This window comes from Xenopus laevis, chromosome 3S (assembly GCF_017654675.1).
Source record: "Xenopus laevis strain J_2021 chromosome 3S, Xenopus_laevis_v10.1, whole genome shotgun sequence".
NCBI classification, from domain to species: domain Eukaryota; kingdom Metazoa; phylum Chordata; class Amphibia; order Anura; family Pipidae; genus Xenopus; species Xenopus laevis.
The window spans coordinates 23802432-23825440 of record NC_054376.1 but is presented as its reverse complement, the minus strand read 5'-3'; the positions used below and the strand labels follow the sequence as shown (position 1 = coordinate 23825440).

At 40.1% G+C, this 23009-nt stretch overlaps 1 protein-coding gene across 1 annotated transcript; it reads left to right on the top strand.

Annotated features, from left to right (window-relative positions):
• The first annotated feature begins 345 nt into the window (after positions 1–345).
• On the top strand, positions 346–22110 carry atp6v1b2.S (ATPase, H+ transporting, lysosomal 56/58kDa, V1 subunit B2 S homeolog). Its single transcript, NM_001087144.1, is given in 14 exon segments — positions 346–489; positions 8842–8897; positions 9937–10035; positions 10557–10650; positions 11687–11764; positions 11900–12039; positions 12119–12220; positions 13139–13236; positions 13336–13459; positions 14513–14663; positions 16384–16466; positions 16555–16659; positions 19110–19239; positions 21113–22110. Coding segments are annotated over 14 exon segments (1536 nt in total). The 5' UTR covers positions 346–356; the 3' UTR covers positions 21256–22110.
• The last annotated feature ends 899 nt before the right edge of the window (positions 22111–23009 follow it).

The window sequence follows — 23009 nt, the reverse complement described above, 5'->3', positions numbered from 1 at the left end:
CGACACTGTCAACGACAGCCATGTTTCTACACCCAGAGGGTTAAGTACCCGGAAGTAACAGCATTACTACGGCGTAGCAGGTATACATCGACCACATAGGTTTTCCTGCTTAGCAATTATACTTTTGCAGTCAAAGTATTCAAAAATCTTCACGTTTACATCGCTGATGCATTTTTCTTGCTGTAGGGATTTCCCCCCGGTCCATCGAGGTATTCCAACATGGCGGTGGAACGCAAGACTCCACGTCTCCTACCCCGTGACTTACCAGGCGCGCATGTTCTAGGGTAGTGACGTCACGAAAGTTATAAAAAGGATCAGCTGCGGCTATCTCGGCTGCAGTCTGAAGTGCTGAGAAGATGGCGGTGCGTGTAATGCGGGGCGGTGAGATTGGAACCGGAGTTAAGGGCGGCCCGGGGAATCCCGTAGGCGCAGCTGCCAGAGAACATGTACAGGCGGTCAGCAGAGACTACCTGTCCCAGCCCAGGCTGAGTAAGTCATGGAGGGGGAGGGAAGGGATATTAATTGTGTTATTGTTGTTCTCTATATATTGTACTGACACTGACAGCTCTGCCATTAGAGTGTTCAGTCCCTTTGCAAATTCTCATTTACACTTTTATCCCTAAATAGAACTATTTCTGTTTCTACAGGAGGCTCTACTGATCTGTTTACATACTATAATGATTACCAAAATGATTGCACACGTATATAATTAATATTATGTATACAGTATATATACAGTATATATGTGTCTGTGTGTGTGCCTCAAAATAATTAATATACAGGCAGGCTAAGTTAGTAGAACAAGGTTTCTTAAAGGGAGAAGTATTGCAAAATTATAAATTTAATATAAACTTCTTCATACTCCAATTTGAAACTTTCTAAATACAATCAATTAAAAATTCTGTACTGTTTCTGAAATAATCAAGTTTGTCTTCACTATTCCTCTCTCAGCATCTGTTAATCTTCATACTGTCTTCTTACAGCAGTTGGGTGTCAGATATTCATTGACAGTTAGATCCGAAATATCTTATATGCGGCCTCCTTTTGCCTAGCAGATGTATTGGAGCTTACTTAAATAACTGATTCCAGTATAAACAAAATAACTGCCTTTTGCACAAATCCTGCATCTAGAGAGACATGATGTCTGGTGATTTGAATAGAGTGGGCTCTATAATACATCTACTAGGCAAAAGGAGCCCCCCTATAAGATATTTTGGATCATTCATCTGACACCCAAATCCTGAATGAAGACAGAAGGAGGAGAAACAGATGCTGAGAGAGGAATAGTGAGGATAAACTTTACGGAAATAGTACAGAATTTTTAATTGCTTGTATTTAGAAAGTTTCTTATTTCAGTATGCTGAAGCTTATATTAAATTTACATTTTCAAGATAGTTCCTCTTTAAAGCAGGACACAAAGCTGCTTCTAAATCTGTTTTTAGGTGACAGGCAGAAAAAAAGTATGGTAGTAGGTAAAAAGTTCACCAGCTGCAAAGAATTGCACTCTAAAGCAGTGATGCCAACTAGCGGCTCTTGATCAACATGTAGCTCTCTGACCCCCTTGAATGTTGCTCCCAGTGGCCTCAAAGCAGGGGCTTATTTTTGAATTCCAGGCTTGAAAAAAAGTTTTAAATGCAAAAAAACAAAAAACAAAAAAAAAACAGGTGTACTGCCAAACAGAACCTCATGTAAGCTGCCAATGCACATAGGGGCTACCAGTAGCCAATCAAAGCCCATATGTGGCACCCCAGGGACTTTATTCACGCTTGCGTTGCTCCCCAACTCTTTTATATTTGAACGTGGCTCACAGGTAAAAAAAAGGTAGGGGACCCCTGTTCTAAAGGCAGCAGATAGGGCAGTTATATGTGTAGACTTTCTAGGCACCATCTCTCTACTTCCCTCTGTCCTAATAGTTCCCTGTTGGGCCTCTCAATGCCTTTGTTGTGCTGAAGGTGTCCCTGTTTTAAAGCAATGTATTAAGTCAGGGGCAAAAGTATAGGGGACCAGTGGTGCACTGACCATTAACAATATATACTTAGGGAAAATATCTTATCTCCAGGGTTTAGGATAGTCTTAAAAACTGATTTTGCTGTGGGGCCCCTGTAACTGCTACTTTTGTCTTGGTGAGTCTGAAGTGCTTGTGGCCTTTAAAAGCTGCCATGGTGTGTTAAAAATGAGTGGTCAAAGCTTGTACACCTTAAGGGGGGTCATTTATAAACACTGGGCAAATTTGCACCTGGGCAGTTATCCACAGCAACCAATCAGATGTTTGCTTTCATTGATTTGCTTGCAGCTGGCTGGAAAAATCTAAACACTTATTGGTTGCTATGGGTTACTAGCCAGATGTTTGCCCATTGTTTATAAATGAGCCCTCTTCTTATCTTCTATTTCCAGCTTTTCAATTAAACATATATTACATGAACTGTATTTATTACGGTTACATTACAACTGTTATAAATCTGTATATATACATGAAAAAATGGGTCCCCGAGCTGTTTAGGGTGGCTCTCCGTGTGATATCCTTAAAATAGAAAAAGCTTTTGGTACAACAGGCAATCATAACACCAACGTGCAAATATTGAACCAACTTTTGGTGAACTCCCATGCTGTGGGTATTTATGATATAGTCAAGTCGGATAGTTCCGTGTTCGGGCTGATTGCTATGGCTGTGTGACCGTGTGTATTTGGTGTGAGTATGTATTCCCTACAGTGCTTTTTATTGCATAGTGTTTGCAGTCACAACAGATAGTGGCACTTTGGTGTTGTGTAAATACTGCAGCTGTCCCTGTATAAACAGCTCAGGATATGCTTATATATAATATATATACTGGTAGCCACTGGTTTGTGCCCGCCATCCTGTTCCCTGGAGCTGGACTGCACCAATACCAGCGATATCTAGTGATATCCAGCTTCTTTACATTGTACAGGTGTGGGATCCATTATTCGGAAACCTATTGCGGAATGGCCGTCTCCCATAGACTCCATTATAATCAAATAATCCAAATTTTTAAAAAAAAATGATTTCCTTTTTCTCTGTAATAATAAAACAGAAGCTTGTACTTGATCCAAAACCAAGCAAAACCAGACTATTGGGTTTATTTAATGTTTACATGATTTTCTGGTAGACTTAAGGTATGAAGAGCCAAATTAAGGAAAGATCCGTTATCCAGAAAACCCCAGGTTCGGAGCATTCTGGATTACAGGTCCCATACCTGTAATCGTTTAGCATCTCTGCTATATGATTTTATAGAATCTGTCAGATCCCTGCTCCAGATCTCTCTGGATGGCAGATTGCACAAAGGGAAGTGCATTGTATATGGGCCCTCTACTGTCATGTGACTGAGCTGATCACATGCTTGCCCGTCATGTGACTTACAGAACCTGATTCATCCTTGTCCTCTTCCTCATCCTCCCATGTCATTTGATACTTCTCTCTGCTCTTTATGATCCTTTGTCTGAATGTGACAGATATAAACCTCCTAAATGTACCTCCTATTTCTGTAATGCAAGCTGATATGTAACAACTGCAGCACGTGCACCCTTGTGTTACAATTAAATGTATGCTGCAGCATAGAGATCCTTGCCTGTTCCATGAAATACATAGACAATAGATAAAAGTAGGATTAGCTGATTTCAAGTTCAACTGTAATTGAGACACCTCCTGAATGGTCCTGCTCCCCCTGTACAGAAAGGGTAGAGCTGCCCAGCAGGTTTGGCAGCCTCCATAGCTGGCTTCCTGACTTTTTGTAAATATTCTACTATTTCAGGTTTCTGTTTATTCAAAGCTTGCAGAAACTTGCTAGCAAATAAAGCAGGGACGTAACTACAGGGGAAGCAGACCATGTGGCTGCAGGGGGGCTCAGGAGGTATAAGGGCCCCATGATGCCCTAATTCATATACAATTTCAATAAATATTGATAAAACAGGTCAACCTTGAGACATTTTGGGGGCCTGAAGAATAATGTGCTGTGTGGACCAGTAATATCTAGGTATGCCACTGACACAAAGGGTTAAATGTATACACATTATGCCACATCTATATGTTTAAAGGGGTGGTTCCTACTTTTAGTATGTTATAGAATAGCAAACTCTTGGCAACTGGTCTTAGTTTTTTATTTGTTATAGTTTTTTTTTTAATAATTTGCCACATTCTTCTGATTCTTTCCTGCTTTCAGATGGTCTTCTCCTATTTATATTCCAGTTTCTCGTTCAAATTGCCTCCTGGTTACTAGGGTAATTAGGACCCTAGCAACCAGATAGCTGCTGAAATAGCAAGTTGAATAGAAGCTGTAAAAAAAACAACTAATCATTAAAAAAAACACAAATAAAAAAGACCAATTGCAAATTGTCTCAAAATATGACATTTAACCCTTTATGGTGTGCTACAATGATAGCCACATTAACCTGTGCTTGTTGGGAGATACAATATGATATTCATTCTTTTGTAACAATGTAAGATAATACAATATTCACAGGCCTGATAGCTGCTTTATGCTATATTGTTTCAAAAGTCATACCCACAAGGGCAGAGAGTAGAAACAGACCGAATCTGCATTCAGTTACAAATAAAGCAAACAAAATTGTAATGATCGTCCACTGGAAATGTCCTTATAATTACAATTACTTCTATTATACATTGCATTTTGAGGTTTATGTCCTCTTTAAACAAGGCTTTCACTTATTCAGTAGTGTTTCTTCCATTGCTTGTTGTTTCTAAAGTAATTTTCTGCTCAATTGTGTGCTCACGTGCCCAACCCGAGCCTCAGGGCCTGTGCCAGGTCAATCAGCCAGCTGGACACGGGTAACTGCATTCTGCTTCATTCCGAAACTGCCCGAAGACACCAGTGCGTGTCCCTCGGGTTGTCATATTGCATTGGAGAGGCTCTGCAATTTAAAGGGCCAGCAACACTATAAAATAAAAAAAAAACCCAAGAAGCATTTGTGGGTAATCTTTAATAGGGGTGTGTTTTTAAAAGGGTATAAAGTAAATCTCTTCTTTAAAAAAAAAAAAAAAAAAAATCCCCATGATCCAACATAATCCAATTCATTTGCATTAACGTTTAGAAAGACTTACATTTTTCGGCACAGAAATTTATTTCCCCGTTTTTATATTCAATCCCCTCTGTTCTAAGCTTTTGTTGTTGCATAAATACCTTTACCTTCATGCTTTTGTAGGGCTCTCACCCAAATCATGAATATATACAGGTATGGGACCTGTTATCCAGAATGCTAGGGACCTGGGTTTTTTTTGGATAATGGATCTTTCTGTAATTTGGATCTTTACACATTGTGTACTAGAAAATCATTTAAACATTAAATAAACCCAATAAGCTGATTTTGCTTCCAATTTGGGTTATTGATATCATATTTTGGATCAAGTACAAGCTACTGTTTTATTGTTACACAGGGAAAAATTTTTTTTTAAACATTTGAATTATTTGGATAAAATAGTCTATGGGAGGTGGCCTCTCCATAATTCTGGAGCTTTCTGGATAACAGGTTTCCTGATAACTCATCCCATACTGGTGTTACTGTAGACTCATTGGGGCTTTGTTTAGACAACAGATGAGCTGATTGCATTAAAGTGCAATAAAAATGCTTCAGTGAAAACATTTCATGTACTTCTCTATGTAGCAGAGCATGAAGGTCAGACATTATTACCCCATATAAAAGCATCATGAAAGCAGATTTTGTATGGCCTTGTTTGCTAAGTGAGGAACTTTGCTAGTATAAGTCATGTACACTTCCAAGTGTTTTGCCAATTTGAAGAATATTTGTCCAGTAGTTAATGTTGTTCACACTGACATCCATGGGCGTAACTATAGAGGAAGCAGACCCTGCGGCTGTTGGGGGGCCCAGAAGGTAAAGGGTCCCCACGAGGCTCTAATTCATATACAAATTCAATAAAACTTGGTAAAACAGGTCAATCTCTTGGGGCCTATAAAATTATTTGCTGTGGGGCCCATTGATATTTAGTTACACCACTGCTGACATCCAATCATTGTAGGACTTTCAGATTGGCTAACAGGTTTGTAAAGAGTAATAAGATACAAAGGAGCAGTATGATGAATGTTTTGCCCTGGCCCTAATGGGTTAATCATGAATGTCCTCTAAACTAAAAGTTCCTGGAAAAGAGGGGATGTCATAATACATAGAAAAGGGGAAGTAAAATTTGCCTGTCTGTGCCTGTCTGTGCCTGTCTGTGCCTGTCTGTGCCTGTCTGTGCCTGTCTGTGCCTGTCTGTGCCTGTCTGTGCCTGTCTGTGCCTGTCTGTGCCTGTCTGTGCCTGTCTGTGCCTGTCTGTGTCTGTGCCTGTCTGTGCCTGTCTGTGTCTGTCTGTGTCTGTCTGTGTCTGTCTGTGTCTGTCTGTGTCTGTCTGTGTCTGTCTGTGTCTGTCTGTGTCTGTCTGTGTCTGTCTGTGTCTGTCTGTGTCTGTCTGTGTCTGTCTGTGTCTGTCTGTGTCTGTCTGTGTCTGTCTGTCTGTGTCTGTCTGTGTCTGTCTGTGTCTGTCTGTGTCTGTCTGTGTCTGTCTGTCTGTCTGTGTCTGTCTGTGTCTGTCTGTCTGTGTCTGTCTGTGTCTGTCTGTGTCTGTCTGTCTGTCTGTGTCTGTCTGTCTGTGTCTGTCTGTCTGTGTCTGTCTGTCTGTCTGTGTCTGTCTGTCTGTGTCTGTCTGTCTGTCTGTGTCTGTCTGTCTGTCTGTCTGTGTCTGTCTGTGTCTGTCTGTGTCTGTCTGTCTGTCTGTCTGTCTGTCTGTCTGTCTGTGTCTGTCTGTCTGTCTGTCTGTCTGTGTCTGTCTGTCTGTCTGTCTGTCTGTGTCTGTCTGTCTGTCTGTGTCTGTCTGTCTGTCTGTGTCTGTCTGTCTGTCTGTGTCTGTCTGTCTGTCTGTGTCTGTCTGTCTGTCTGTGTCTGTCTGTCTGTGTCTGTCTGTCTGTGTCTGTCTGTCTGTCTGTGTCTGTCTGTCTGTCTGTGTCTGTCTGTCTGTGTCTGTCTGTCTGTGTCTGTCTGTCTGTGTCTGTCTGTCTGTGTCTGTGTCTGTCTGTCTGTGTCTGTCTGTCTGTGTCTGTCTGTCTGTGTCTGTCTGTCTGTGTCTGTCTGTGTCTGTCTGTCTGTGTCTGTCTGTCTGTCTGTGTCTGTCTGTCTGTCTGTGTCTGTCTGTCTGTCTGTGTCTGTCTGTCTGTGTCTGTCTGTCTGTGTCTGTCTGTCTGTGTCTGTCTGTCTGTGTCTGTCTGTCTGTGTCTGTCTGTGTGTGACTGTCTGTGTGTGTGACTGCCTGTGTGTGTGTGTCTGCCTGTGTGTGTGTGTCTGTCTGTGTGTGTCCCCGTCTGTCTGTGTGTCCCCGTCTGTCTGTGTGTCCCCGTCTGTGTGCGCGCTTGTCCCCGTCTGTGTGTAGGAATGTAATAGAAGAAGTGGAAGTTCGTTTGGATCTGCAAGCCTCTGGGTACATTGGGTGCATTTCAGTAATAGCTGGATACAATGTGCCTCAAAAAAACAGGTAGAATATGCTAAATAGGTAATTTTGAATAACGGCCGCTAACCAATGGACAGGCTGTATAAACAGACAACAGAAAATTATTTTGGAGACAGAAATGGAATGTTGTTATTACTCATAATTGTTGTATTTCTTCTGTATTTATACATTAACAGAACTTGAACCTTGTCCCTGAGGTTCTATTGAAGGGCTTCAGACTTGTGTGCTAGAAGTATATACCCCGTGATTAATAAGTAGTCATTCTAGGCCTTGTGATGCTACAGTGGAATGTGGTGACAGCAGGGAGGTGTATGAAGGACTGGAACCATTAGAATGTATACATAGAATGGCTTTATGTGACAATAATCAGATCCTGTATTGGTCTCTCTTGAGTACCAGTGTGTGTAGCCAAATTGGCCCATATGTAGCCCCGCTTTAGAATTAAATAGTGTTCCATGACCTGTACACAGTGTAATGTTTCACAAAGCCGTGCTGCAACTTGTAATTGTGTGACAAGAGTCCTGGGATCGTTGCACCTTACTGCAAAATTTACATTTATATACTGTGCATAACTCCAACTGCCAGCCTGCTGTATATAACAGCCGCCTTCCTCTGGGAGCCATTTGCACTAGCACTAATTATATGGCAAGAGCTTTTATATCTGTGTAAGGCCATTCCTCAGTTTGGTGCAGGTAATTAAAGAGGTTATTCACCTTTAAATAAACTTTTAGTATGATTGATATTCTAAGACAATTTTAAATTGGTTTTCATTTTTTATTATTTATGATTTTTGAGTTATGTAGCTTTTTTCAGCAGCTCTCCAGTTTGCAATTTCAGCAATCTGTTTGCTAGGGTCCTAATTACCCTTGCAACCATGCACTGATTTTCATAAGAAACTTGAATATGAATAGGATAGGACCTAAACAGAAAGAGGACTGATAAAAAGCAGCAATAACAATACATTATAGCCTTACAGAGCATTTGCTTTTTAGTTAGGGTCAGTGACCCCCATTTGAAAGTTCGGAAGAGTCCTTTAAAAAAGGCAAATAATTAAAATAAAATCTATAAAAAAATAAACTGACTGAAAAGTTGCTTAGAATAGACCATTCTGTAGCATAGTAAAAGTTAACTAAAAGGTGAACCACCCTTTTAACACATTCTGAAAAAGAAATGTTAAAATCAGTTTCTCTGAGAGTCCACATATAAACCTTATAAACAAAAGTCATGTAATGATCAGTATTACTGCACATTTAACTTGCTACATATGGGGCAGCCTTGCTTCTGTACAGTGTATATCCTTGGTGACTATTTCTTTCATGACAGCACAGGCTTCAATTAATCATTTGTGTTTTTTATTTTTCCTTTTTTTGCAGCTTATCGCACAGTGTCTGGTGTTAATGGGCCCCTGGTTATCCTAGACAATGTCAAGGTAATGATAGGCCGACTTCTAGATCACCTGTTTACTTTCCAAAGCTTTCACTTATACTTGTAAAGCATACCTGTTTTTAAAGGGGAACAACTACGAAAATAAAAATGTAATATAAGCTTTAGCATACTGAAATGAGAAACTTTGTAAATACAATCAATTAAATATTCTGCATTGTTTCTGAAATAATCAAGTTTATCTTCACTCTCTCTCTCTCTCAGCATCTGTTTCTCTTCATTCTGTCTTCTTGCAAGAGTTGTGTTTCATTGACAGTTAGATCCAATATATCTTCCCCTTTAAAACACATGGCAGGAAAATTCACGAAAGTTTAGAAAGCATATTTTTGGTGTAAACGTGGTGTTAAAACTGGAGTAAATACAATCTCTGTATTCACAAACAGAAATCCGCCAAAATACCGACTTTTCATGTTCTGGTGAAAGTAAGAACTGTTTACAAACCCTTTCATGAATGTGTCATTAAAACGCCAAAAACAGAGAAGAAAACTAAATTTAACGACATTTTCTCCCAACATGGGGGAATTAAACAATTGCAGCAAGCAGGCAGGAGCCATTTATTAACGTAAGCTTTGCATCATGCCAGTATCTTGTTTATGCGGCAGAATGGGGCACCTTATGCCTGTGCCCAGCATTTTGATTAGATGGTAAGAGAGGAGAGCAGTGACATCTAGGAAGTGCAGAATGGAAAGTGAAAGTAATTGCCTGCCCCGCCTCTATGCCTAAGGCATAGAGGAGGGGCAGGCAATATTTGATTGACAGCTGAGGTTTTTAAATGTGTTTACAACAGCTATGAATGATTTAATAAAAAAAAAGAATTTTGATTTCATGTTTAATTTGAAAAGGCCTTTTATTATACAACTTTTTTATGTGACAGGTCCCCTTTAACCCCCCCAAAATAAAATTGCATTTATAAAATTCTTTCAGCCATTAGGTCACTCTTTCTACCCATCTATCGCCCAATTTCTCCTCTTTACTTATAATTGCCGCCTTTGGCACCATTTGCAAATAATAATTTTTTACCTCAGTTTCCCAGGTACTCCGAGATTGTTCACCTGACTCTCCCAGATGGCACAAAGAGGAGTGGGCAGGTACTTGAGGTCAGCGGATCCAAAGCTGTGGTACAGGTGAGTTCCAAAGCTCTGTCCCTTTCTGACTTCCTGCATTCACCTTTGAGAAAGGTTTCTAATTTTTTTCCTAAGCAGAAGAACATCAGAGCAGCCTCTTTCTTTCTCCTGACAACTTCCTAGACTACTTGGTGCTCAGATTGATTGGAAACTGACCAGAAGGTGGCGTTGTTGTAACAATTCATATTAACAGCACATGTATCCTTTAATATCTTGGAATCAAAAGAAAATAAATAAGGAATGAAAATTGCAAAAGTGCTTAGAATTGCACTCTCATCAATTTTACATTCAGTTGTTTTATAGGTTTATTTAGCCTTTAATTCTGAGATGCGTATTCTGCCCATCTGGCACTTCTTTTAATGTATGAGGCAGCAACACTCGATCACTAGATAGTGGTGTTCATTTAAAAATATAACACGATTACTGCAAGTTATCTCTGGGAATTGCCGTTGCATTTGGCAGCCGAATGACTGATTCTTTGACCATAATTTTTCTCCTTCCTCTTGTCTCGTGCTTCCCAGGTGTTTGAGGGCACATCTGGCATTGATGCAAAGAAAACTTCATGTGAGTTCTCTGGGGATATTCTCAGGACACCAGTATCCGAGGACATGTTGGGTATGTGCTCTTTACATTTCTGACCAACACATTGGGGGGAATTCACAAAAGTGGAGATAAACCATTTTTGAAGTAAAAGTGGTGGTAAACTTGTGTAAAATACTTTCTCCATATTCACAAACAGAAATCCGCCTACATTTCGACTCAACCACCACTTTTAATTTTTTTGTGAAGGAAAGACGGTTTCAGACACTTTTATGAATTTGTCTTTCAAATGACATAAAAATGAACACCATTTTAAACTTTAAAATTTGGAGGGAAATACAATTTTTTTCATTTTGTCTCAGTATCACCACTTTTGTGATTTCCCCCCATTGAGAGCTGTTGAACCATTTTCAGAAAGATGTTCTTCCTCTACATCCCATCTGTCTGTCAGTCAGATTCCTATTTATTGCTTGCAAATGAGCATTGCTTGTAACATTTTTTGGTTAAATGGCAAGAAACTAATGCTATGTCCTATGCACAACAATGGCAAGCTAGTGCAACATTTTGCACAGTCTCTCCAAGGGTGTTATTGATTAAACTTTGAATGCCAAAAACCCTGAAAAATTCGAATTCTATGGGATTTATTATTCCCCAGGGATGGAAAAAGTCAGAATCTGAAAACCCGGCATCTTAGAACTGCAGATGTTGCATATAAGTCAGTGGGAGATGTCCCGAAGATATCTTGATCTGCGCTAAGTTTTGTGCAATAATCCGAAGATTTAGTGGTTTATGGACAAAAATCCAGAAAATTTGTACGATTTTCCCGCACAGAAATTTTTTGAGAAAATGTATTGATTAATAAAGGGGGAAAAACCTGTGCGGATTTGGTAAGAGTATTTTTCAGCAAATAATGAGATAAATTCGGACTTTGATAAATGGGCCTCTAAGAGTAGGTGCTGAATCTTTCATAGTCCTAATTCCACAGCATTTGGCATGCCTTAGTTTTGCCATCACTACAGTGTTATTCTATTCAGCCCGTCTGCCCCTCGAGGGTCTTGCTTCTCTCTGACCCTTACTGGACTTAATCCTTCTGATGCTTCTTTGTTTTCAGGACGTGTATTTAATGGTTCGGGAAAGCCTATCGATCGTGGTCCTAGTGTTTTAGCTGAGGATTATCTGGATATAATGGGTGAGACCACTTTTTTTTTTGTAGAGCTACAACTGTCCCTCTTGATCATGCACAAGAATGTGGTATGATTTACTCCATTTGTAAGTTGCCCTTCTCTCTCATGATAAAATCTCACCCTCATTTTGCCTGTTGCAGGGCAGCCCATTAATCCCCAGTGCAGAATCTACCCTGAAGAGATGATCCAAACAGGGATATCTGCTATAGATGGTATGAACAGCATTGCCCGTGGTCAGAAAATCCCTATTTTCTCTGCTGCTGGTCTTCCACATAATGAGGTGTGTGATGTAAGAAGCTACAAGAACTTGTTAGTAATAAACAGTTCACTTTTCTAACAATGCCTATTTTTGTCAACAGATTGCAGCTCAGATCTGTCGCCAAGCAGGCCTGGTGAAGAAATCTAAAGATGTGATGGATTATAGTGAGGATAACTTTGCCATAGTCTTTGCTGCTATGGGGGTAAGCATCTCATAATTAGAACAAGGTCAGATTTTTATCATTAGAAGATACCCACATCTTAAATTCAAAGTATGCTGCATCACTGGTGTGTGAATAGAAAGAGCCTGGGAGTAGAGGCAGGCAAAGAAAGCTGGTACTCAACACATGCCTATATCTAATTATATTACTACTTAGTACTGATGTACATATATTTCAGTTCACATCTTTGCTCTTTACATTTTCAGTACAATTTTCGCCCATCTAATTTCCATATTGATTGATTTTTTGGTTTCTGAATGGGAACACTAGAGGAGGCTGTTGCTACATCAAACAAATTTTACACTTATTTGCCTGACTAAAATGTATTCTATCGATCCAGGGGCCACTTACGGACATAATAAGAGAAGATCTGCTCGTTTAGCGAGGTCGCCAAATGAGCAGATGTCCACCAATGGCAGGTTGGTATCTGGTTAATCCAAACATTTGGCCCTAGGGCAGAACGATTGGATTACAATGAAGAGACTGGGCACCAATGGGATGAGGACCGCATCAATTAGCCGATGTGGTCCTCAATTGCCAGAAAAGTCAAACCTCCTCGATCGATATCTTGGCCAGATATCGATCTGGAAGACCCGTCGTTGAGAAGCACCATACAATGGCAGATAAGTTGTCGAATCGGTCTAAAGGTGGCCACTCCTTAAAGCCCAGGAGCAGAAAGTATAGAGAATGAAAATTCTGTATTGGAGAAAAGGAAATTTACAGAGAATGCTTCAAAAGATAGAGCCTCCACCAAAAATAAACTATTTAGAAACTCAAATGAAATAATAAACATGATACATTGTATTAGACTGGCTGTATGGGTTCTATTTTTGCATTGTTAAAGAATCAGATTGTAGATAAAACAAGCTGCTCAGGACCATCACATACTTCTCCCACCAGGTTAACATGGAGACTGCTCGATTCTTCAAGTCTGATTTTGAGGAGAATGGTTCCATGGACAATGTGTGTCTTTTCCTAAATTTGGCCAATGACCCAACGTAAGTCCAGATCTTTGCTGTCACATTCAATTGCCTATAATGTCATTGAAAATATTAGAGACTGAAATGTCTTTTTTATTTTTTTTTAAACCCCTACAGAATTGAACGTATAATCACCCCGCGTCTCGCGCTCACCTCTGCGGAATTCTTGGCTTATCAGTGTGAGAAGCATGTGTTGGTTATCCTGACTGACATGAGTTCCTATGCTGAGGCTTTGAGAGAGGTAAATATTTTTTTATTACTCCTCCTTTCCTACAGTTTGGTATGTATGGTACAGTAAGGACAAAGTAACACACAACAGATATTATTTCTGAATACATCCATGTCGAAGAAACAAAACCCTTTTTTGTTAGGGATCTAACTACTAAACATCCTATGTCTGATTGGCAGAAGATGTATTAGAGCTCACTCTATTAAAATCAGCAGAAATCATGTCTCTCTACATGCAGGATTTTTGCAAAAGGCAGTTATTTAGTTATATTTTGTTTGTACTGGAAACAGTTATTTAAGCAAGCTCTAGTTCATCTGCTAGGAAAGGAAGCCCCCCTCCTATAAGATATATTGGATCTAACTGTCAATAAATATCTGACACCCAACTGCTGAATGAAGAGAGAATAAAAAGAAACATATGCTAAGGGGGATGTGAACATATAGTTAATTATTTCAGAAACAATGCAGAAATTAATTGATTGTATTTAAAAAGTTTCTTATTTCAGTATGCTGAAGCTTATATTACATTTTCATTTTCACCACATGGTGGCACTATTGAGTGTCCATTATGTGAAATCTGCTTTTCTGAATCCATTTGTGTATTTTTCTAAACTCGAAGCAAGTGCCAAAAGCAAGTAATTACAATTGTATTAAATACTGTATTTTAGTGTCTTTTAAAATGCCTGTTAATTGTTTATTACAGAAATCAGCTAATAACCACTTGGGCCCTCTGGGCTACACAATCTAATATATTAATCCAAAAAAACTTTACATTTGAACAATGCTCTATTTTTATCCCCACCTCTTGTATGGTGGCAATACATGGATCCATGTTGATATCTGGAGGCTGCAGCATCATGTCTTGTCTCTGCCCAGTGTCATGCAGATATTGCTGTACTATATCTTTTTTATTCCTTGTATTTCTGTTTGGAGCTGATGCTTCCCTTATGCTAGGTTTGAGGTCATTTATTGTGTTATGTTTCTTTCCAGTATACAGCAAAATTAAGAACAAAAGCAGAAGCAGTTCAGCCAATATTTAAGGGGCAATCTTGTCTCTCCCTTCCAGGTATCTGCAGCTAGAGAAGAAGTTCCTGGTCGCCGAGGTTTCCCAGGTTATATGTACACTGATCTGGCTACAATCTATGAACGAGCTGGGCGTGTGGAGGGGAGAAATGGTTCTATTACTCAGATCCCTATACTAACCATGCCTAACGATGGTAAGAACAGCTCATAAAAACCCAATATTTGGCAAAGACATTTTTTGGTCCTCTCCTGAAAAAATATTTTTGGTGTAACACAGTGCAGGTAATTGGTTAGTCATCCAATAATATCACTGCTATAACAGTACAGTAGGGCCATGTTGATATCTTATCTGCTGGCCTACCATCATCTGTAACAATGGAGTCTGTTCATCCTAACCCATTATGTTTGCTTTACTGTTTACTAGACTTATGATAAAAGGGTGAAAGTTAGGAGATACAGGAAATGTTCTCTTCCACTTCTGAGAAACAACGAGGTAATTTTCTTGGCCCACTGTCACCTCTTCAGTACACAAATTGCCTCCAATAAACTATATTCACCCAATTTCATTGGGATATTTTGCATTATAGTGTCATGGTCAGTATGTGCGTATGAAGGTTAAGCATGTATCCCTTCAGCTGCTGCTTGGTGTTTTAGAAGCAGTACAACAGAAATATCACTTAAAGGAAAACTACCTACAAAATAATACTAAGGCAACTGATCTACTAATCAAATGAAGTGGCATATTAAAGAATCTTACCAAACTGGCATATATATTTAAATAAATATTGCTCTATTACATTTTTTACATTGATAAACCATTTTGTGATGGTCTGTGTGCTGCCTCAGAGATCATCTGACCAGAAATACTACAGCTCTAACTGTAACAGGAAGAATTGTGGAAGCAAAAGACAGAACTCTGTCTGTTAATTGGCTCAAATGACCTAGCATGTATGGTTTTTGGTTTGTTTGTGTGCACTGTGAATCCTAGGATCCCTTATTTTTTTAAAATGGCAGTTTTCTATTTATGATTACCCAACGGCACATACTACTAAAGAAAAGTATATTATTATGAAAATGTTTATTTATGTGAAGCAGGATTTTACATATAAGCTGTTTTATGCAATATCTTTTTATAGAGACCTACATTGTTCAGAGGGGGTATAGTTTTCCTTTAAATAACTTTCTCAATTTACAGATTGACTTAAAAATATTTATCTTTGTTGAAATGCATTTACAAGTATGATAAATGATCATGATAAATGATACGTAATAAATCAGTACATTGTACTTGATCCAAACCAAGATTTTATTAATTTTTATTGGAAGCAAAACCAGCCTATTGGGTTTATTTAGTGTTTAAATCATTTTCTAGTCGACTTAAAGTGGACCTGTCACCCCGACATAAAAAGCTGTATAATAAAAGTCCTTTGCAAATTAAACATTTTTTTATTAAAGCATTCATAGCTGTTGTAAACCCATTTAAAAATCTCAGCTGTCAATCAAATATTGCCTGCCCCTCCTCTATACTTTAGGCATAAAAACCCACATTCCTCCTTTCTCTTTACCATTTAATTAGCACCAGCTCTCCCTAATCACCCTTAAAGGCAGTGGATGCTGGGAAATGTAGTGCATTCTGCGTCTTATACTCTTGGTTGCAGTATTTTAGTTTTAAACACCCCACATTGCAGTTTAAGGATTAGGCAGTGGGTCACATTTCAGTTTAGAACAATCCAAACTGCAATTTAATTGAATAGGCCAGTTAATCAGTAATATTCTGGCCTCCATGTAGCCATGTTTTTGGACATATACACACGAGCACATATATTGACTTAATGCTATGGTCTTGACCTACAGCATAATTGTTTCTGAAATCTATTTAGTTCAATATTTGAATTGGTTACTTGTTCATTACAGATATCACTCACCCCATTCCTGATTTGACCGGATATATCACTGAAGGACAGATTTACGTGGACAGGCAGTTACACAACAGACAGGTAAGTCTTAAAAAAATACCATTGCAATCTAATACTTTTGAATGCGTGCACCCCAACTGCAATATTGAATACCATATTTGTTTATCAGATCTACCCACCCATAAATGTGCTTCCCTCGCTTTCCCGTTTGATGAAGTCTGCCATTGGGGAAGGCATGACAAGAAAGGACCACTCCGATGTATCTAATCAGCTGGTAAGTTATTCCTGCTTGACATAGTTGAAGTACGTTTTTATAGCTCAAAATACATTTTTAGTTAAGTCTTTCTGTTTGCTTTCCCTTTTTTTTGTGCAAATTTTTATGATCACTTGTGGTAAGGGAAAGAATTTTTCAGTTGTAACAAATTGCATGCGCTCTGCAGAGATTCATTTGTATCGGAGCGGAAAGGTAGTCTGACCTGTCAGGTGTAACAGGCTTAAGTAGTGGACTAAATGCAAAAGTGGAAGCTCTACAGTTTGTTTTTCCCATACTATGATAAACCTTAACAGTTTATTAAAAAACAGCGTTAGAGTACCCCCTCTCCTTGTGATGTACCCAGCTGGAAATGCAGGTTGACGGCAGAATCAAGCTGCAATAGAAAATCAGACTATATGCTGCATATAATATATTAGCAGGTTGCATTTATTTTGGGTATTAAAGGAGAAGGAAAGGCTAACATTAAGTTAAGGTGGCCATACACGGATAGATCCGCTCGTTTGGCGATGTCGCCAAACGAGCGGATCTCCCTCCGATATGCCCACCTTGAGGTGGGCAATATCGGGCTGATCCGATCGTGGGCCCTAGGGCCCAACGATCGGATCCTAGCGTTCGCCAAACGGGCGGTCGGATCGCGGGACCGCATCAACGAACAGATGCGGCCGCGATCCGACGGGATTTTTAATCCCATCCGATCGAGATCTGGCCGACTTTCGGCCAGATCTCGATCGGGGAAGCCCGTCGGGGGCCCCCATACACGGGCCAATAAGCTGCCGACACGGTCTGTCGGCAGCTTTTATCGGCCCGTGTATGGCCACCTTAAGTTATTTAAGAAAAGTCATTAGGCTCACAATGGGCAATTTTGCACCTGGGTAATAACTCATAACAGCCAATCAGTGATTAGCTTTTTTTTTTTTTAGCCAGCTGCAGGTTCACTGAATCACTGAAAGCAAACATCTGATTGGTTGCTGTGGGTTACTGCGGGTTACTGCAGCAAGTAGCATGCTCCATGTATTCAGCTTTAGCTTCAATTAGGTGCAAGTTATTCAATGTCCACTTCACACTGTTCTCTTGAACCAGTATACTCACAGACAGCACCAGCCACAGAATTCTTTGGTTTAAAACACCTTCATTGGAACATGGGCTCTGAATTTTCAATTCGACTCTTAATAAATCTTCCCCTACATGTACGGCATAAGTACAAGTCACTGACAAATCAGTCAGAATAAATGATTCCGTATCTGAGATATTTGCCACCCCTATTAAACTTCACATGTGACCTTTCTCATAGGGGTTCTTTACCCACAGTATGAGAAACACTGTATTAGTAAGCTTTTATTACATGGTATTATAGTCGTCCCGGTCAGAGACTTATGTGCCATCTGTTGTCTGTCATATCCCGTACAAATGAACAAGCTGGATGTGAGATATGGAGGCTTGCTTGTAACTCTGCCATTTCAAGAGATTGGCGCAGTAAAATACAAGTTCTTTTTATATTTAAGGGGCCTTTATTTTGCTTATTGGTTTAGCCTTACATATGTAGTCTTTTGGGCAGGCTGCAAGCACCTCATGATCTCTCATAAGCTTCCAGTCATATTTATAATCTCAAGATCCAAGAGTAACCTGCAACAACACAGTATATCCTGAGTGATGTCATTACAGTTATTGTGTTCTCTTTAAGGCACCATAGATGTAGTCAGCAGTAGAATGGATAAGTAAACATTTAAAACAAGCAAATGTAAAATTGATGAGGGTGCTATTCTAAGCCCTTTTGTAATTTACATTCATTATTTCTTTTCTTTTGATTCCAAGATATTAAGGGATACATGTACTGTTAATATGAATGGATTTTGTTACACCAGCACCACCTGCTTGTCAGTTTCTGACCAGTCTGACCAGCAAGTAGTCAAGGAAGTTGTCAGGAGAAAGAAAGAGGCTGCTTTGATGTTCTTCTGCTTTGAAAAAAAAGAAACCTTTCTCACATTTTTCCTAAGCAGAAGAACATCAGAGCAGCCTCTTTCTTTCTCCTGACAACTTCCTTGACTACTTGCTGGTCAGTAACTGACCAGCAGTTGGCGTTGTTACAAAATGTTTTCATATTAACAGCACATGTTTACTTATCCTTTAATTTTTTGGCCAGATGGTTTGGTCTACTATTGGAGGGCATCAACATCTAATTCCCTAGCACATCTCAACTACCAGCTCACACTTACAGGGCATAGTCAACTGTTCTGAAGGGTCAACTGTTCTGAAGGCAGTGTGCGGTGAGTCTGAGCCGACTTGTACAGCCTTGTCTGTCTTAAGAACTATTTTGGTGACTCTAGACTCTTAGTTAACCCCTCAACATGGAACATGCCCCTGCCTTGAAGCCTACAGTTGGGGGCCCCAAGCTGCTCTTCATATTTCACCACCATGTGTTTCACATACTGTACCTGTCCCTCTCTCTGCAGTATGCCTGCTATGCAATTGGAAAGGATGTACAAGCCATGAAGGCCGTAGTTGGAGAGGAGGCTCTGACCTCCGATGATCTTCTCTACTTGGAGTTTCTACAGAAATTTGAAAAGAATTTCATTGCGCAAGGTAATACCAGTGTAACTCTTTCGTACTGTATACATAGAGAATGGTTCTATTTGTAGCACTGCCCTTGCATTTCTTCACTCATTTTCAGTGCTTTAAGCATTAGCGTAATTTGCTCTCTGAAAGCCTACTCTTTAACTCCTTTTTCCCAACTATTGTGTTGTGTGTTTGATTTACACACACTAAGGCATTCACACTCACTCTTGCATTACACTGATTCTCATTCTTGATTTCTCTGATGCCTGCACTTCCTCTCTCTGATATCCACACATGCACTCTCCCTGATGCCAGCATGCCCATTTTATCTGATGCCCACACTCCCTCTCTCTGATATACACACATTTACTCTCCCTGATGCCCACACTCCCTCTCTGATATACACACATGCAGTCTCCCTGATACCCACACTCCCTCTCTGATATACACACATTTACTCTCCCTGATACCCACACTCCCTCTCTGATGCCAGCATGCCCATTTTATCTGATTCCAACACTGCATTTCTTTGATATCCAACATTTACTCTCCCTGATGCCCAAACTCCCTTTCTCTCTCATGCCAACATGCCTATTTTCTCTGATGCCCGCAATCTCTCTGTGATAAACCACACATTTACTCTCCGTGATGCCCACACTCTCTGATAAACATGCACTCTCCCTGATGCCCACACTCACTCTATCTGATGCCCACACTCCATCTCTTTGATGTCCACACATTTACTCTCCCTGATGCCCACACTCCATCTCTGATGTCTACACATTTACACTCACTCTATCTCTTTCTGCCAACATGCCTGTTTTCTTTGATGCCTGCACTCTCTCTCTCTGATAAACCACACATGCACTCTCTCTGATGCCAGCATTCCCATTTTATCTGATTCCCACACTCCATCTCTTTGATGCCCACACATTTATTCTCCCTGATGCCCTCACTCACTCTCTTTCTCTCCCATGCCACCTATTTTCTCTAATGCCCATACTCTCTCCATGATAAACCACACATGCACTCTCTCTCTGATGGCAGCACAATGCTCTCTATTTCTGTGATGACTTGATGATGTATCTCTGATGCCCACACACTTTTTGGTACTCATCAAGCAGAACAGGATTGTTTTTCTAATCTTTCCCATGTTACGGATATAGAACAAAATCATCATTTCGGTGACCTAACTGAACCCTTTGGCATAGCTCATGATCAGAGGCCATAATGGGAAATGTGAGATCTCTGCCTTTCTATATGTCAGGCTTTGAAGAGGTTAATTAATCTGGCACTAGGATGCCTGCGGGTGGCCTGGAGCAGCCACCCATTTTTTTTGCTGCACATCCAGCCTTCCTTTAAATAGCTCTCACAGGACTGTCACATGGGCATGTGTATGTGTGTGGGCGGCCGTCCGTTGCCTTGGAAACCAGCTCCTCGTTAAAGGATAATAGCAGCTTTGCTACATATGGATGGATGGAAGCGGTAAGGGGCACCGGGGGAGGTCTGACGTGGCCCCACATTAACCCTTCAATACCCTCTCTCTTAAATGAGATGATAAATCTGATTCGCTACCTTGATGGTGGAAGATTAGTGTTACATTTCTTACATTTTACCACTGGGTGGCAGAAGGCACACGGTTATTTTGATGGGCTTCCAGCCATCCTCCGCCTGTAAATTAATAATAGTGCCAGTATAATTGCCATTCCCGCCTAGGAGAAAAGTGAACAGCAGCAAGGACAGGTTTCATTTGGAAAACTACCCTTGGTCGGTCCCTGCAGACCCATCCTGTGACAGTAACTTACAGCAGTCTATTGTATTAATTGTTATAATAGTTGTATTAGTGATTATGCTGTATGCCTTTGCAGTCACTGTAACCTAGTTTCTTGCTCCCTTTCAGGTCCATATGACAACCGCACAGTTTACGAGACGCTGGATATTGGATGGCAGCTTCTTCGAATTTTCCCCAAAGAGTTGCTGAAGAGAATTCCCCAGAGCACCCTTGCAGAATTCTACCCCCGAGACTCATCTGCCAAGCACTGAGCAGCCTCACTCATCTCCACATGTTCTCTGCCCCTGTACTTACACCACTCCCCTCCATGTGTGCTGTTCACCGATCCTTTTCCATTATGGGGTCACTCACAGGAAGGGGGCAGCTACTTTGTTTTTGAGATCAAAGGCACGGAGATGAAATAGAAGTACTATAAATGCCAATTTTATTCCATACATTGACATGACTGGGGGATTTATCGGTGCAAGATCTTGAGCATTCAGCATCTAGATATTATCTAATAACCCTGATTTTGTGTGTAAGCATGGTGCAAGATGGTCCACTATGTGTTCATGCTTTGTAGCATGCATATATTTATTGTGTAGCTGTGCCTGTTTCTCTTAAATTCTAGAAACCCCATGTGACATATCTTAGTGATATCTAGGCCTTTGCAGCACACTGATGTTGATTTTGCCATCTCCAGCACTCTTTCCTGCTGTCTGACCCATGCATCTCACTTTGCTGCCACCTTGTGCCCCATAGGCACTGCTGTCAACAACTGGTAGAAGAGTGCAGGAATGCATTGTCTATTTTTGGGTCATTTTTCACCTGCTTACTTTTGGTTCATCTCTACTCCCTAATCTAACTTCCTGCAGGATACATCTCCCACCCAATCTACCATTTTTATTTGTTCCCAGGCATCAGATTTTCTGTCATCCTTCCCGTTTTGAGATCAATGGTTTTATTTGGACATGCCTTTCCCAGGCTATTACTACAAGGGGCATGTTTTGTGTTATATTTTATGTGAAGTTGGTGCAATAGTTTGCTGTCTGGTTCATTCCATCTGTATACGGTGTATAAATTTATTGCTGAATGGCAAATCAGAGTAAATATTACATTTAATGTTGTCTTGCCTCTGTGTGGTTGTATCTAAAGATTGATCTTTTCATTGTCCTGGAACAACTGTTTGTAGTTCAAACTGTTTACAATTCGGGGCCCTCAGGTCATTGGGAGTATTTCAGTATAGTCTACTTTAGATCAGGGGTCCCCAACCTTGTTGGGAGTTGGGAAGCAACACAAGCATGAAAAAAGTCCCACAGGGTGCTACATAAGGGTCATGATTGGCCATTTGGTAGCCCCTATGTGGACTGGCAGCCTACAGTAGACTGTTTGGCAGTACACCTGGTTTTTATGCAACTAAAACTTGCCTCCAAGACAAGGGGGTTTAAGGGTTATTCCTGAGACGGCATTCTAGGTTTTGCAGAATTAAAAAAATATATATATATGCTGACCGGTAGAAATGCAAATGATTTACTTTTTAGATGTGTTTATGGCTTCCTGAGAATCTAAAAGAGGAAAAGAATAGAAAACCGCAATGACAGACTTGATGTATCTTTTCAATATCAAACCTTAAGGTTTAGCATTGGAAGCAATTCAGTTTCACAGTTAGGGACAACCTCATACTGCTTCTTGAGACTTTCCGTTAAATGATATATATATAGTAATGATCACTGGATGGGGGTTAACAAACTTTGCCTGTGCTAGAACTTCCGAAGCTCTACTTAAAGAATACAAAAACCTCACTGCCCTAATGGAAAAATGAATTGCATTGATTTAGAGATCTTTTCTCTAGACGTAAACAGCCTGTTGTCTTTTGTATATTTTTTTTTGTGTAAAAAATCCTCCACTGTTTGTCAATAATGTCCTCTAGCAAATTTGTATCATGCCCATCAAGTGTCTGTTTTCCAGAGGAACAATGCCAGATACCTAATATGCTCCTAAGCACTGGCGCCCAAAATTGCACTGT